The sequence below is a fragment of the Leptopilina boulardi genome, unplaced genomic scaffold (genome assembly GCF_019393585.1).
Source record: "Leptopilina boulardi isolate dan_hultmark-lab unplaced genomic scaffold, ZJU_Lbou_2.1 LbouV2_69, whole genome shotgun sequence".
NCBI classification, from domain to species: Eukaryota; Metazoa; Arthropoda; class Insecta; order Hymenoptera; family Figitidae; genus Leptopilina; species Leptopilina boulardi.
In genome coordinates, this window is record NW_026138015.1 from 82,257 (window position 1) to 97,733 (window position 15,477).

Below are 15,477 nucleotides of genomic sequence, written 5' to 3' on the forward strand. Positions count from 1 at the left end.
AAGTTAAATGTGGTTATTAGCATTAAATAATAAATTATTCGTATTAATGAATAATTTACTTTATTTGTAGTTAAATCGATAAAATAAAATTTTATCAAATAATTTTTATTTATAATTTAAAAACCAAATATTTCACTGAAAAAAATTAATTGTTATCCAAGTTTAAAAAATCATTTATTGTATTCAATAAATAGTAGTAAATAATTATTTACGTAATGAATATAAGATATATCACATGCTTAATAAATGAGTGTGAAGGTCAACTTTTTAATTTGCATTTGCTTTAGGGAAAAAGTAAAAAAATTTTTGAGTTACTTTAATTAATTTATAAAAAATTCCAGAAAATTAAAGAAATTTCCTGACTTTTCCCTGACCATTTAAATTCCATGATTTCCCTGACCGTTAGACACCCTGTTTAAGAACATTTTTAAATTAATTTATACCATTAATTTATTCACGCAATACAAATCAATGGTCTAAAAAAGTAAATTACTTATTTATGTTCTATCGTTTGGCAATTAAAATTTTTTTACTTCAATTAATTTTTTGAGTAAATTTGCTTTAAAGTCTACGTAAATTTCCTTTTCATTAATAAATTTATTTCAAATAAATTTTTTTATATTTTGTAAACAATTTATATAAACAAATACAATAAAACGCAACTTTTAGTCAGAAAGTAATTGAATTTTTATTCTGTTCAGAATTGAATTCTAAGTTAGAGGAAACAAGAATTTTCAAATTTGTTTCATAATTCTGGTCTAAAAGTTAATTTGTGATAAAATATTAAATTAAAATATTAAATATTCAAAAGAAAAATTAGAGGAAACAAGAATTTATTTTTGAATTTGGTTTATAATTGTGGTCTAAAAGTTAATTTGTGATAAAATATTAAATTAAAATATTAAAGATTCAAAATAAAAATAAGGAGAGATAACAACAATAGAGTCGACTGAAAGTCTAGTCATAATAAACCATTTATGACACCCTTTTAAATTAATTGTCCTTCAATACCTGAATATTGAAATGAAATAAAAATATTATTTGAAATATTTGTTTATGTTTAGTTACGTCCTGACACCATCAGATGGCAGAAGCATGCAGGGAGAACAAAGTCGCAGCTATTTAAAAAAAACTATTTTTCAAAAATAAACTAAATAATTATTATCAATTGAATAAAAGATTTTAAATAAAATATCTATTATTCTTTTTCCAAATTAAAAATAAAATATCCAAATATTCTTAATAAAAATTTTACTGTTTTTTCATTTTTAAAAAATAATTTAACAGTGTTTCTAACAACTGCTAGGAAAAAAATTCTCTGACTTTTCACTTTTACTATTTCTTAAATTTTATTAAATATATCAATTAAAAAAAAAAACTTTTTTGAAAACAGTAAAAAAAAAAAAAGAATATAATAAAAAGAGTATTTAAATTCAAGACCATGGAATTTATTTTCCATTACTATTATTAAAAATAATATAGAAATAAAAAGAAAGAAATCACATTGGAAAAAAATAAAAGTTTACCAATATTTTTCGGTGGAATACGATCCATGATGAAACGAAGCCAAAATCTAGCTTGTTGTACTTGAACGGTCAAAGGCTCACGGAGACTTATCGTTATAAGATGCACCGCTGGCTGATTGAAAGTTAGAACTTGATGATAAGACACGAGAAATTCTTCACGTCCACAAAGTTCCCAGAAAATACAATCGCCACCTGAAAGAAAAAATAAAATTTTCATTAATTAATTATTTTTTATGTACGAACAACAATATAGAATAATAATAATAGAAAAAATTTTTAAACAAATTTTTTTTCAAGGTTGCCAGAAAAATAAAATTTTCAACTTTTTAATCAACGTCTGACATTGTCAAATTTTTCTAAGAAAAAATTTTTTTATTTAATATTAATCAATTTTAATAAAGAAATATAATAATTTAAAATTAGAAAAATGTATTTTCCTATATTATATTTCACTACTGTTTTCACAGTACCTTTTTTTGATAATAGATAAATGAGTTGATTATTTATCGAAAATAGTAACAAAATTTATATTTTTATCAAAAAATTGATACTTAAATCTATCAAAATTTGAATAAATTGAAATTCGGAAAATTTAAAACGTAAATCTATCAAAATTTGAAAAAATTGAAATTTGGATAATTTGAAACTCAAAAAATAATTAAAATTTGAAAAATGTTAAACTTAAAGCAATTAAAATTTAGACAAATTGAAATTCAGATAATTTGAAACTCAAATCAATTAAAATTTGTCCAAATTAAAATTCAAATAACTAGAAATTTAAATCAATTAAAATTTGAATAAATTAAAATTTGGTTAATTTGAAACTTAAATGGATTAATCTATTAATAGAATGAAATTTCGTTAATTTTAAATTTCTATCAATTGTACTTGCATGTGATTAAAATTTTAATTAATAAATTTATTTTGACCAATAAAAATTGATTGAAAATTTAATTAATCATGATCTTTATAATAATCAACTGTATAAATAAAATAATGCAAATTTAATTTAAAAAATTGTCTCACCGACATTTCCCTTGCTACATTCAACACCTAAAGTGCTTTCGTACTCGTTGTCGCTGTGTTCGAAACTCAAAGAACCGTGTTTACTCGTCACGTCCAATTCGATGCTTGGATCTCTCTAAACATTTTTTTTTAAAATGACAAATAATTATTTGTAAATAATTATTTATTTAAATTATAATTTATCTCTTATTAATCATTTCTATAATTATATTACACAGAACAATAGTTTAAAGTAAAACATTTTTTAAAAATACAATTCAAAAATATTAAGAATTTCAATGAAAAAAAATTTATATATATTTCTCACCTTACAATTATAATTTTGACTTTTCGATCTGCGGAAAAATCCAAAACTAAAAATTCCAGATCTCAAAGAATTGATTAACGATGTTTTACCAGATGCACAATGACCTAAAAATCTAATATGAAGACGATCTATTGGCCTATGAGTAGGTTTTAATTGCTTTATATACATCTCGCGTTGAGCTAGCTGCAAATTAAAAATTAAACGTTCGCAAAAATTTCATTTTTATAAACTTTTAATTCTTTGTAACTTATTTTCACAAGCTTTAAATATTTTTGGCCATCTTTTTTATTAGCAAAATTTTTTTCTTTTTTTTTTACTTTAAAAATTTTTAAATTTACAAATTCTATATGACAAAATTTCTAACAATCAAATTTACAAAATAATTGAATTAAAAAACTATTTAAATTAAAAAATTTTCACTTTTAAATAAAAATAATTGAATTTAACAATAATTAATTTTGAAAAATTATATATTTTTAATTATCATGATACTGTATATATTTTATTTAGAATTTTTTAATGATAACTTTTTTTTAATACAAAATTCCACGAGTTTTACATTAGTTCCAGGAGCTAAGTTTTACAATTTCCATAATATTAAAAAAAAATGACAATACGATTAAATAAAAAATCAATGAAAATCAAATTTGTTTAATTTAAATAAAGCATTTGATGGAATGAAAATTATATTAAATACAAATTTGGTTAATTAAAAATTCGTTCAATTTGAAAATTCCCCCAAATAACAATTCGGTTTAATTCAAATTTTATCCAAATAAAAATTAGTTCAAAAGAAAATTTCGTTAAATAACAATTATATCTTTAAATTCAAATTTTATTCAATAAAAATAAGTTCAAAAAAAAAGAAACAACAATTCCATCAAATAACAACTTGATAAAATTTAAATTTAATTTATTAAAAATTTGTTCGATTTGAAAATTTCGCCAAATAACAATTCAGTTAAATGCAAATTTGATTAAATAATAAAAACAAATTCTTCAAATAATAATTCAACTAAATGAAAAATGAGTTCAATAACAACTCGTTTAATAGAAACTTCCTTTAAATTCCAAAATTGGGTCAAATGAAACTTTGATTAATAAAGAATTTAATTAAATGCAAATTTAGGGGGTGATAGCGATTCAAAATTTAGTTCAATAAAAATTCCGTCATCAATTATTTGGTTACATGAAAATATTGTTGTACAAACAATTTGTTTAATTAAAAAAACTAAAATTTATTCAAATGTAATTTTAATTAAATAAAAATTTGGTTATACGAAATTCAGTCAAATGATATTCGGCTATCAATAAAAAATTCCACGATAATTTCATGGTTCAATGAATCAAAAAGAAAATTCCATGAAAATTACAAATTTTCCAGGTGTTATAGAAACCTTGATAATTTAATAAAAAAAAAAAAATTCTAAAATAATTGTTTCCTTTTTTTTAAATTACATATTAATATAATTTTTCCTAATAATGTTTAAGTAATTGAAATATGTATATTTTGTTGAATAAAATTTGAATGATAATAACTAAATAAATAAAATAAAAATACTTACGTTTCTTAATTTATCTAATAAATTCGCAATCTCTGTGTGGCCATGTTTAATAGCAGTTATATCCGCTCGAATACCGTGATTTGTTTTATTAACATCGCAACCAGCAATGCAGAGCAGTCTTACAAGGTCGATGTAACCATTTCTAGCAGCAATATGCAACGGAGTCAGTCCCTGTTTATTGGCTACATCCAATTCTATTCCACTATCGATAAGAAGTGCAGTCATTCCCTCATCACCACATTCACAGGCAATATGCAGAAGTGTCTCATCTTTCTAAATAAATCATTATTAATTAAATCCTTTCAATTTAATTTTCAACAAAATTAATAATTTAAACAAATATTTCTATATTACTAAAATTTGCAACACTTTTATTTACATTTTTCTTTATTTATTTACTAATAAATTGATTCTTATTCTTTAAATTATTTTTTCGTCACAAAACAGAAATTATTTATCCTAAAAAAATAATAAAATAATTTATCCGAAAAATAAACGATTTTCATTAAGTTATTTAATTCAAAATTTACAAAAAAAAAAAAAAATAAATTACCGAGTCTTTAACATCCAATGGGGCGCCTTGCTGAAGAAGTTGCGAAACCGCTTCAACACATCCTCTCTTAACAGTACTGATCATTGCTCCACTGAGACCTTGAGAAGCTTTCGTTTCCTGTATAAATATTTCATTAAAAAAAAAAATAAAAAATATATAAAAAAAACAATTATACCAAATAAGAAAGACTCACTCGTGAGTGAATAAAAAAAAATACTCACAAGACAAAATAGAAACATTCCTCAAAAGAAGACAAAGAAAAAAAAAAGTAAACATACATATATATATAATAATATAAATAAAGAGAAAAGCGTGCTTCAAAAATAATAGAGAAGAAAAATCTGCCGCGACGCTAATACCAATCGGTGATGATAATAAAAATAATAATGAAACTTAATTATTCAATTAATTTTTTCTTTTATTATCTAATCCATCGATAATAATGTCAAGTACCGCACCTAAGCGTCTATTCACAGCGAACGAACGGAATGTACATGTACAACTGGCATTAACGTCAAACAGTTGCGAGAGAAAAAAAAACAACAACGTATATAGTACAATTATAAATAAAAAAAAATTAATACATCAACGTAAAAATCTTTAAAAAAAAAAAATCTAAAGTGCGAACGAGGATCTTTGAATTCGGGAACACACCGTGAGAATCCAAGGATGCGTTAAACACAACTCCGCACTCCCTCGTTCTCTGTAATAAAATGAAAATAAAAAATATAAACGAAAATTGTCAACAACAAAGAATTCTTCCAATAAAATTATTATATTTTTCTTAAATTTTCTGATTATTTCAAAATAATTTCCAATTAATTTCATTTGAAAGCGATTCTAAATATATTTTTTAAAAATCTAATTTTTAAATATCTATTTAAAATACCTATCTATTTTTAAACTCAGATATTTTCTGAATTTTGCAGATAATTAAATATTAACACAAATTACCTGATATTAAAAAATTTACTAAAGTATTTTTATTTTGTACCTGCAGGCCTCGGATTATATGACTTTTTTTTATACTTTTTGTACAAAATTCTTCTTTACATCTTCTTTATTTGAATTATTTAACAATTTTTTAACTAATATTCTTCTCTAAATGAATTATTTTCAATAATTTTAATGAAATTCTTCTTCACAAATTTAATTATCTTAAATTATCTTTCAATTAAAAATTTTATGAAATTCAATAACAGGGTGAGACTATACTGAAAATCTAATTTGAAATTTCAGAACATTTTTCAGAACTTTCCAGGACATTTAATTGAATAGTTTTACATTTTTATTTCACTTAACAGGTAAGACTTTAAAACAAAATTTATACCAAAAGAAGTAAAATTGTAATGCTCTTTAAGAAACAATAAAATAAATTAATTAACTAACAATAAGTATATTCGATTGCCGCGTAATTTGAATCAAATTATTAAAAACTTAAAAATTTCAAGGAAAATAATTAAAATTTCAGGACATTTCTAGTACTTTCAGGACTAGTAAACATCCTGAATAATTGTTTATAATTAAAAAAAAAACAGCAAATAAAATTACCAAAAATTTCAATACAAAATCACTTCAGGTTCAATTATTTTCAAAAATTTGATTTGTAAATCAGTAAATAAAATTCTAAATAAATTGTAAATAGAATTAAATTATTTAAAAAAAAAACTGTTATTTAAAATTATTTGATAAATTATTTTCAATTCTGTAAAATTTAAAATTATTGTCTGAAATTTAACAAAATCTTTTGAAATTCAATTATTTCTCAAAATTCAACTGTAACTCTTCCAAAATTAAATTATTTTAATAATTTTAATATTTCTTTAAACATTTAATTATTTTAAAAATGAGAATTTTATAAATTTTCAGAATGAAAGAAAAAATTAAGAATTTCTAACTAGTTTGTAAAAGTATATGAATATATATATAAATTTTATGAATTACAAAAAAAGGAAAATTTGAAGGAAAAATCGCTTTAAAAATGAAAATTTTTAATAATTATAAAAAGATTTAAAAATGATAAAAAATATTAGACAAAAGAAATTTCAATAAAATCTTCGAGTTTTGAAAAATTAGAATTAATGATAAAAAATCGAGATCTTTGTTTAGTTTGTAAAAATATTTTAAGAAATAACTTAGTCTTTTAGAAAATCTTAATAATAATAACTCAAGGTTTTGTTATAAAATTCAAGGTTTTTTTAAGATATAAAAAAAAATTCAAGGATTTCAAGGTCCGCTGGACACCCTGATTTATATTTGAAATGTAGAATGACGAAAGGGGACAAGCGATAATTTTTCGAAATTGAGGTTTTTTCATAAAAAAAAAATTAATTAACTTCATTTACACATTTCTGTGAAAGGATTTTCTTTTTTATTGCGTTTTTAAATGAGTTTTTAATCAATAATATTATAAAATAGCCTCAAATTTAATTCATTACAATTCGATTGAAAAATAAAAGAAAATGGTAAGTCAACAATATTGTGAATAATTTAATACCTACTTAAAATTAAAAACATAGCTTTTAACAAAATTAAAATAAATAAAAATAACAGTATATTAATCAAAATAATAATAAATTATTAATTTTAATTTTTTATAATTTTAATATCATTTTGTTATTAGTTTTTAACTATTTTTATAATTATAATAATTGTTAACAATTAAATTTAAATATAAGATATTGGTTGATTGCAAAGCAAGAACTTAATTCATAGTTTTTTCGAAAACCAACAACCTTTTCTCAAGCAAATTTTTTTTCATTCAACTCGTCAATTCAATAGAAAAAAAACTAATTATCCAGTTTTTCTTTAAATTGTATATTTTTTCATAATTCATGTTTTTTTTTTTTTATTTATTTTTCTCGTTAATATGTAAGTTTATTTGAGCAAATTATTGTTTATTTATTAAAACATAATAATATTTCGAAACGGTTTTCTTAAGTTTCTTTTTAAATGACCTGCAGAATTTTTAAATATATATTTTTCACTTCCTGTAAAAACAGTGAATTGGCGCTTGTCCTCTTTTGTTATTCTACCATTCATTTATAATTTTGTAAAAAACAAAAAAAACATATGCAGAAAAATAGAAAAATTTCACGTACTTTGGATTTTTAATTAATAACGAACGAATAAAATCCTTGGCGACTTCGGACACTTTGCAGAAGAAATTTTCATCAAATTGATAATTACACGCTGCTACATTTGAATATGTCTCCTGTTTGTCATCGCCCAAAAAAGGAGAGGCGCCAGTTAGAAGAATATACGTTAATACACCAACAGCCCATAAATCTGTTCCTAAACACAATGGTTCGTAGTTGACAATTTCCGGTGCTACGAATTCAGGTGTTCCAAAAAGTGCACGATGCTGTGATCCAGGTGTCAATCGAAGCGACAAACCTAAATCTGAAAAAAAGTCCAACTATTTACTAATTGCAATGAAATAAAATATAAAAAATTAATAAAAAAAAACAAATATCGACATTTTTGTTCACTAATAAAAAAGAAGTTTAGATCAACGAAAATTAGAATTGTTATTAATTAATTTAAATTTAAGTTTATTCAAAAGAAATTAAATTTACCCAATAACATTAAATGGTTCCCAACCATTTTACCGAACGTCCTAGCTAATTAGTAATTAGCTATTATGAAAATATTCAAGTTTAATTATTAATAAATGTAATAAAAATTCTTTTTAAAATTTTTATATTAGAGAATTCGACTATTTTCTCGCTCCTAATTATATTATTCGTAAATATTTTGAGACAGTGAGTTAGTATTCTCGTAAATCTCTTAATAACATTATTATTATTTTTTTTTATATAAAATAAGGGCATTGATTAATTTTGCTTATCTATTATCGCAAATACCTTTTTATATTTCACATTATTATAGACGATCTATGTTATTATTCTCAATACAGTTTCACTAACACTATTTATAGATTCCTTCAAACGTTCAATAATTTTATACTATTGGTATTGTTATTCCTTTTATATACTTTTAACATGTCTGTCTATTATTCTCTATTTATTTAGCTTATATTGTAAACTGCAGTTGTCAATAAAAATGAATTAATTTTTAATAATAAATATTAAATAATATAATAAAAATTAATTAATTTAAAAAATTAATTAATATTCTACAATTTTATAATCATATTCGCCTTATTGAATGTTAAATTCTCCAAAAAAAGGGATTATTTCAATTAAAAATAAGTTTGAATAAAAAATTTCGTATGAATTTTTTTTTAAATTGAAATTGATGAATTACCTATTAATTTTATATTAGGCATGGGTGGAGGTGTAAATAGAAGAATATTCTCTGGTTTAATATCAAGATGAGCCACTTGATGCGAGTGCAAATGACTTAACGCCATTAACACTTGGCGAACCTTGAAAAGAGCAAATAGATGAGAATTCTCAATGACAATATTGTGCGCTTACAATTTTAATAATTAATAATACGGAAATTGTATATATATACCACATGAGCTGCTTCAGATTCATTAGGTGGTGACCAATGAAATAGTTCGCCTCCAGAAATCAATTCCAAAAGCAATACTACCGTTTTACCAGTGTCTATAACTTTGTGCAACGAAACTATATTAGGATGCCTTAATCTAGCCAATAGTCCAGCTTCTCTTGCTGTAAAATATTTTATTGTTTAAAAACAAAAACAAATTATATTTAAAAAAAGAAACTGTATCTATTTTTTAAAATTTCGAAATATTTTTTTTAGTCAATTTTTGTTTAGAGTATTAAAATAAAGGCCTTGGATCGACTTTAAGGCATAAAAAAAGTCGTTTTATTCAATTTATATTCCAAAAAATATCGACTTTTTTTATTTTAACAAAATTTAATTGGTTAATAAATATTTTACTTTAAATAACTAATGTAATTAAATATTAAATTCATTTTATTAATTCTGTAATGAGAATAATTCTATAAAAATATTATTAAGAAAATTTATTTTGAATATTTCGGAATCTGACTAATTGTAAAACAAATTTTCACAAATTTTATTTAAATAGGGTAAATTTCGACAAAAAAAAAAATTCTTAAAGTTCCATTTTTATCATTTTTTGAAGTCTGCTTTAAGCAATTTATTCGAATTAAAAATTTTGTACTTAAATAAGTTTTACAGATTTTTAAATAAAAATTTTTTTAAAATAATAATTTTGGAAGAGTTAAAGTTGAAATTTTTTTTGAAATAATTGAATTTTAAAAGATTTTGTTAATTTTCAGGAAATAATTAAATTTTACAGAATTAAAAATAATTTATCAAATAATTTTAGATAACATTTTTTAAAAGTAATTGAATTTTCAAAAGATTTACAATTTAGATTTTTGAAATTAATTGAACTTCAAGTGATTTTTAATTAAAAATTTTTCATGATTTCTGTTACTAAAAAATTTATTAATTATATAGTGTAAACCAAGTCAACTTTTGGGACAATAGACTAAAGTTTCAATAAATATTATTACCTACTAAAAAATTTATAAGAAATTGCAGTCAAAAATACAATAATTTGAAAACGTTTTAAGCAAAAAATGAGTTTCAGATAGTTAAATTTTCAAAGAATATTATAAAAATCTTTAAAAATAATTGAATTTCAGGAGAGTTATAATTGAAATTATTAAATATTTTAAAAAATTTTAGATGGAAAATTTAAAAAAAAATAAATTTTAGAAACTTTTAAATTGAGATTTTTTAAAATAATTGAATTATTATTAATAATTGAATAATATTATGAAAATCATTTAAAATAATTGTAAATTTTGCAAATAATTAAATTTTAAGTGATTTTGAATAAAAAATTTTTGCTAATTTTATTTGCTAATTTTTTTTTAAATTATAAACAATTATTAAATTTCATAAAAATTTTAATTTGAAAAATAGTTTAAGATAATTGAATTTGTGAAGAATTTTATTAAAATTATTAAAAATAATAATTAAGTGAAGAATTGTAGTTAAAAATTTGTTAAATAATTGAAATAATTATCTTAAAATTTGCATTGTATATTAAAAAAATGTATTTTGTTCACCAATTTTTTTAAAAAATGTAAAAAAAGTTGCATTTTATTAAAATAAATCGAAAATAGTCATATTTTTGGAAAAAAAAAATCATAAAAAGTCGTATAATCCGAGGCCTGAAAAATACATAATAAAAAATAATGCTGATAATCATGAAAAATAGATACATAACAAAAATAAATAATAATATATAATAACAAAACCAAAGAGTTTTGTTACGTTTTGATAAAATTATTAAATCAGAGTATAAAAATAAAAAAAAAAGCTATTTAAAGTATTAAAAATCTTTTCTCTTTAATTAAAGTTAACAAAAATTGAATATAAATTTACCAATGTCAGCTGTTGCTACTCCACGAGCCACTCTTCTTTTTCTCATTATTTTTGCCGCGTAAACGGCCCCGCTTTTTATTTCTACACATTTTCGAACCACTGCAAATTGACCTCTGTAAATAATAATAAGCAAAAAAAAAAAATTATTAATTTTTCGTCTATAATAAATTTCAGCTAAATCTATGAAAAAATAATTGAATTTAAAATTATTCTCAATATTTATCCTTCATAAAACGATTTTAATTTATTAAAATTACATGCAAAACGTGCGGTTAGTTTTTTTTTTTTTTTTAGCAAATACTATATTTCCATTGAGTAAAGTATTAAAAAAAAAAAATAGTTATAAAATTTTAATTTCTCTAAACCAGTTCCATTTTATTGATAATTAATTTTAATGCAAAAAATAAACTTCAATTTTACTCTATAGAAAATTAAAATTTTTCCATTCAAATTTATTTTAAAAAATATTTTATTTTTTCAAAAATAATTAAAAAATTTTTTTCAATAGCAAAATATTTACATAAAGAAATATTTTATTTTTTTCAAAAATAATTTTCAATATTCTTTTTTTCAATTTCAATATATATATTTACACCTGGGAAAAAATATTTAAATTTCTAAAAAATAATTTTCAATTTTTTTTTTTTTTGCAATAGAAATAATTATTTGAAGAAAATATTTAATTTTTTTCAAAAATAATTTTCAATTTCTTTTCAATAACAATATATAATATACAATTTGGAAAAATCTAAATTTTATAATGTTTTTTTTTCCAACAAAATTGAAAACATATAATCCAACTTTTTATATTATTAAAAGAAGAATTTTATTTATTGTACAAAAAAATATTTTTAAAAATTGCAAAATAAAATGATTATGAAAAAATGTGAAAATAGAAAAAAATAAGAAAACGTGTATAGTTTCTTTGTTAACTATTATTATCTCATTAAAAGCTTTTAATTACTTTTTTTTTTTTTTTTTTTTTTTTAAGAAAAAATCTTATCAGAAACAATTAAAGCGATAACTTACTTGCCGATTTCCTCAAGCAATTCATAATTCTTTTCTATGGGTTCGTGATGAACTTCCATCAACGTGTCCCACTCGGACCCTAAATTAAAAAAAGTATATTTTTTTTTTACTAAAAAAAAAAGCACAATCCATAAAAATCATGTAATTTTAAAAAGCACAAAATTTTTTCGTCTTTTTAAAACAACGCATACATTATAATGTCACACTGCATATATATTAAATATATATCGTGTGTAAGAAAAAAAAACCATTGGAATCAATTCGCAAAGATAAATAAATAATGAAACTGCCACTATATACACACACACACATATATATCTGTATATAATACAGCCGTGAAATAAAATGCAATGCGTAAATTTCCTAAAATGGAAAGATGACGTTCTGAACACACAAAAGGAATGAGGTAATGCGATGTGTTTACAAACAACCTACAAACAATTTAAGTTTGCCTTTCTGCGTTCTTTCGCAATATCATTTTTACAAAATAATAAAAGAATGTTATCCGGAAAACAAATTTTTTAAAAAAAATTCCCCCACACAAGATTGACAAGAGAAAAATTCTAGAACAAAAAAAATTTGCGAATGCAAAAAAAAAAGGATTGTAAAAAACTTTTTCTAGAACGCCATAGTAAAATGTATATTGCACAATATTTTCTCACTTCGAAATTTCATACACGATTCATATAATAATCACTTATAAACGAAGCACTTAATATTTTGAAGAGGGGAAATAAACCACCAAATCCTCATCACACACGCGATTTAATCGAAATGTATATATATATATATATACGTCAAACATCTGTCAACTTTGAATAAATATTCAATTGCAAATCATTGAAATGTCAATCGCGATAGGAAATAATTGTCAATATTTACCATCGTTGGAAGTCCCCGATGGATAGGAGGTAGTTGGCATCATCTCCTTTTCATGCTGAACGTTTTTTTCAAGCCAGGTAAATTTTTGACGAACATGAAAAAACCGTTACTATCCTGGCATTTGTCGGCCTTTTACCTCGCTTTTGCCGGCCACCCCACGCACACAATCAATATACATATGCGACGCCACCTACTCTTCGTGTATCTTGTTCGATCATTACAAATACATATATATACATACATATATATATATATATATATATATATATATATATATATGTACCTTTATATGTAAAGCAGTTAAAATTCAAAAAACACGTATCTCTGCTATTATTTTTTTCCCATATATTAAATGTAATAAAAAAAGTATTTCGCACAGTAAAATATCAAAGTCACGTTTTTACTGACATTAGTTAAAATTTTTTTTTTTTAATAATTTATACCGAAGGAATGTGCAATAAAAACAGATAACACAATTCTTTATAAATATGTTCGAGTATACAAAAATAAGAAAAAATTGAAAATATAAAAATCGCGTAAAAATTATATAGGTTATGAAAAAATAAACACTATTGATATTATTGACCAATTGCTGTTGAGAATTTCGTCCTTGGACATTGTGATTGGTGGGAAATTTGTCTCTCTCTCTCAAGGTGACGACGAACCATTTTTCGCGGGAAATTTGAAATTATGATTTTAATAAATAAACTTTTTCTCTATCATTTTGAGGATCTCCTTTTAACCCCCTTGTTTTTTTTTCAATAGCAAAAACATTTTTCTATAAAATAGCACGTCATTGAAATTCATTAACATTTATGATCAACGAGTGAAAAAAAATATATATATATTTTTCAATTTGAAAAAGAATAATTTTTTTTCTACAAATTTTTCTTTTATTATTATTATTATTATTATTATTATTATTTATTTAATTAATATTGATTGAGAAATGTTGAAAAAAAAATTCTTTAAATGAAAAATTCTTATAATTTGTATAGAAAAATATTTTTTTCTTCTAAATCGTTGTGAACTTTATTTATAAAAAAAAACACAAGCAACGATCCTGAAAAAAAATCTATTTTAGTCAACTTTGAATTCTAATTTAAAAAAAAAAATTCTTCATATTTTAAAGTGATAAAAACTTTAATATTTTTTTTTGTTGCCTATTGTTCAGAGCGCCAAAACTAATAATATTCATTGACATTTAATATTGTTATTATATATTTTCAGTAATTTAAAAGATATTCTTTAGAAATACAATTATTTTAAATAATTTTTCAATAAAAAAATCTGCAAATTATTAAAAATTTTAATATAAAATCACTTGATATTTAATCATGTATTTTCAAAAATTTCAAATTAAAACCTGAAATTTTCCATTTAGAATTTTCTGAAATTTAATAATTTCAATTATAACTCTTTCAAAATTCAATAATTTTCAATGGTTTTTATAACATTCATCAAAAATTCAATTATTAGAAAGCGTTTTTTATTTAAAAACTTTTGAAATTCAATATTTGTCTGTAATTTCTAATAAATTCTTCATCAACAGAAATTACGAAAAATTTTAATAAAAAATTACTTGAATTTTAATTATTTTCTAAAATCTGAATTGTAAATATTTGAAAATTCAATTTCTTTTAAAAAATGTTATTTAAAATTATTTGATAAATAATTTTCCATTCTGTAAAATTTAATTATTGTCTGAAATATTTAACAAAATCTTTTGACATTCAAATATTTCTGAAAATTTCAATTGTAACTCTTTCAAAATTTAATTATTATTTAAAAATATGTAAAACTTAATTATCCTCCGAAAATTTTTTTGATCATTAAAACAATTAAGTATGCTAAAATTTTCAATATTTTATTTAAGTAGGATAAATTTCTAAAAAAAATTCTTAAAGTTCCATTTTTATTATTTTTTAAAGTCTGATTTAAGTAAGCAATTTATTCGAATTAAAAATTTTGTCATAGTTTTTAGTTTTGATGATCAAAAAAATTTCAGGCCATATTGAATCAAGTTTTACAGATTTTTAAATAAATTTTTTTTTTAAATAATTATAATTTTGGAATTGTTAAAAGTTGAAATTTTTTGAAATAATTGAATTTCTAAAGATATTGTTAATTTTCAGCCAATAATTAAATTTTACAGAACTAAAAATAATTTATCAAATAATTTTAGATAACAATTTTTTAAAAGTAATTGAATTTTTAAAAGATTTA

The 15,477-nt window shown here is 21.2% G+C and overlaps 2 protein-coding genes across 9 annotated transcripts in view; one reads left to right on the plus strand and one right to left on the minus strand.

The window, feature by feature from the left end:
* Nucleotides 1-1,194, plus strand: part of LOC127290446 (uncharacterized) — a 55,066-nt gene extending 53,872 nt beyond the window's left edge. For all 3 annotated transcript variants that reach the window (XR_007844341.1, XR_007844346.1, XR_007844347.1), the window contains one exon: nucleotides 1,065-1,194. The gene's annotated coding sequence lies outside the window, so the exon portion shown is untranslated. The remainder of the gene's footprint in view (nucleotides 1-1,064) is intronic.
* Nucleotides 1-13,799, minus strand: part of LOC127290449 (death-associated protein kinase 1-like) — a 37,458-nt gene extending 23,659 nt beyond the window's left edge. The window contains exons 1-13 of one of the 6 annotated variants that reach the window (XM_051319010.1): nucleotides 13,535-13,799; nucleotides 13,252-13,456; nucleotides 12,370-12,448; nucleotides 11,341-11,453; nucleotides 9,460-9,620; nucleotides 9,247-9,367; nucleotides 8,079-8,379; nucleotides 5,632-5,680; nucleotides 4,978-5,094; nucleotides 4,425-4,697; nucleotides 2,860-3,042; nucleotides 2,553-2,667; nucleotides 1,527-1,718 (exon numbers count right to left, since the gene is read on the minus strand). In XM_051319010.1, the coding sequence (XP_051174967.1) occupies nucleotides 1,527-1,718; nucleotides 2,553-2,667; nucleotides 2,860-3,042; nucleotides 4,425-4,697; nucleotides 4,978-5,094; nucleotides 5,632-5,680; nucleotides 8,079-8,379; nucleotides 9,247-9,367; nucleotides 9,460-9,620; nucleotides 11,341-11,453; nucleotides 12,370-12,448; nucleotides 13,252-13,294 (1,747 nt within the window). In that variant the 5' untranslated portion in view covers nucleotides 13,295-13,456; nucleotides 13,535-13,799. Of the gene's footprint in view, nucleotides 1-1,526; nucleotides 1,719-2,552; nucleotides 2,668-2,859; nucleotides 3,043-4,424; nucleotides 4,698-4,977; nucleotides 5,095-5,631; nucleotides 5,681-8,078; nucleotides 8,380-9,246; nucleotides 9,368-9,459; nucleotides 9,621-11,340; nucleotides 11,454-12,369; nucleotides 12,479-12,804; nucleotides 12,996-13,031; nucleotides 13,183-13,251; nucleotides 13,457-13,534 lie in introns of those variants that run through there. The other 5 variants (XM_051319011.1, XM_051319015.1, XM_051319013.1 and 2 more) reach the window with 5 other exon arrangements.
* Between the last annotated feature and the right edge of the window lie 1,678 nt (nucleotides 13,800-15,477).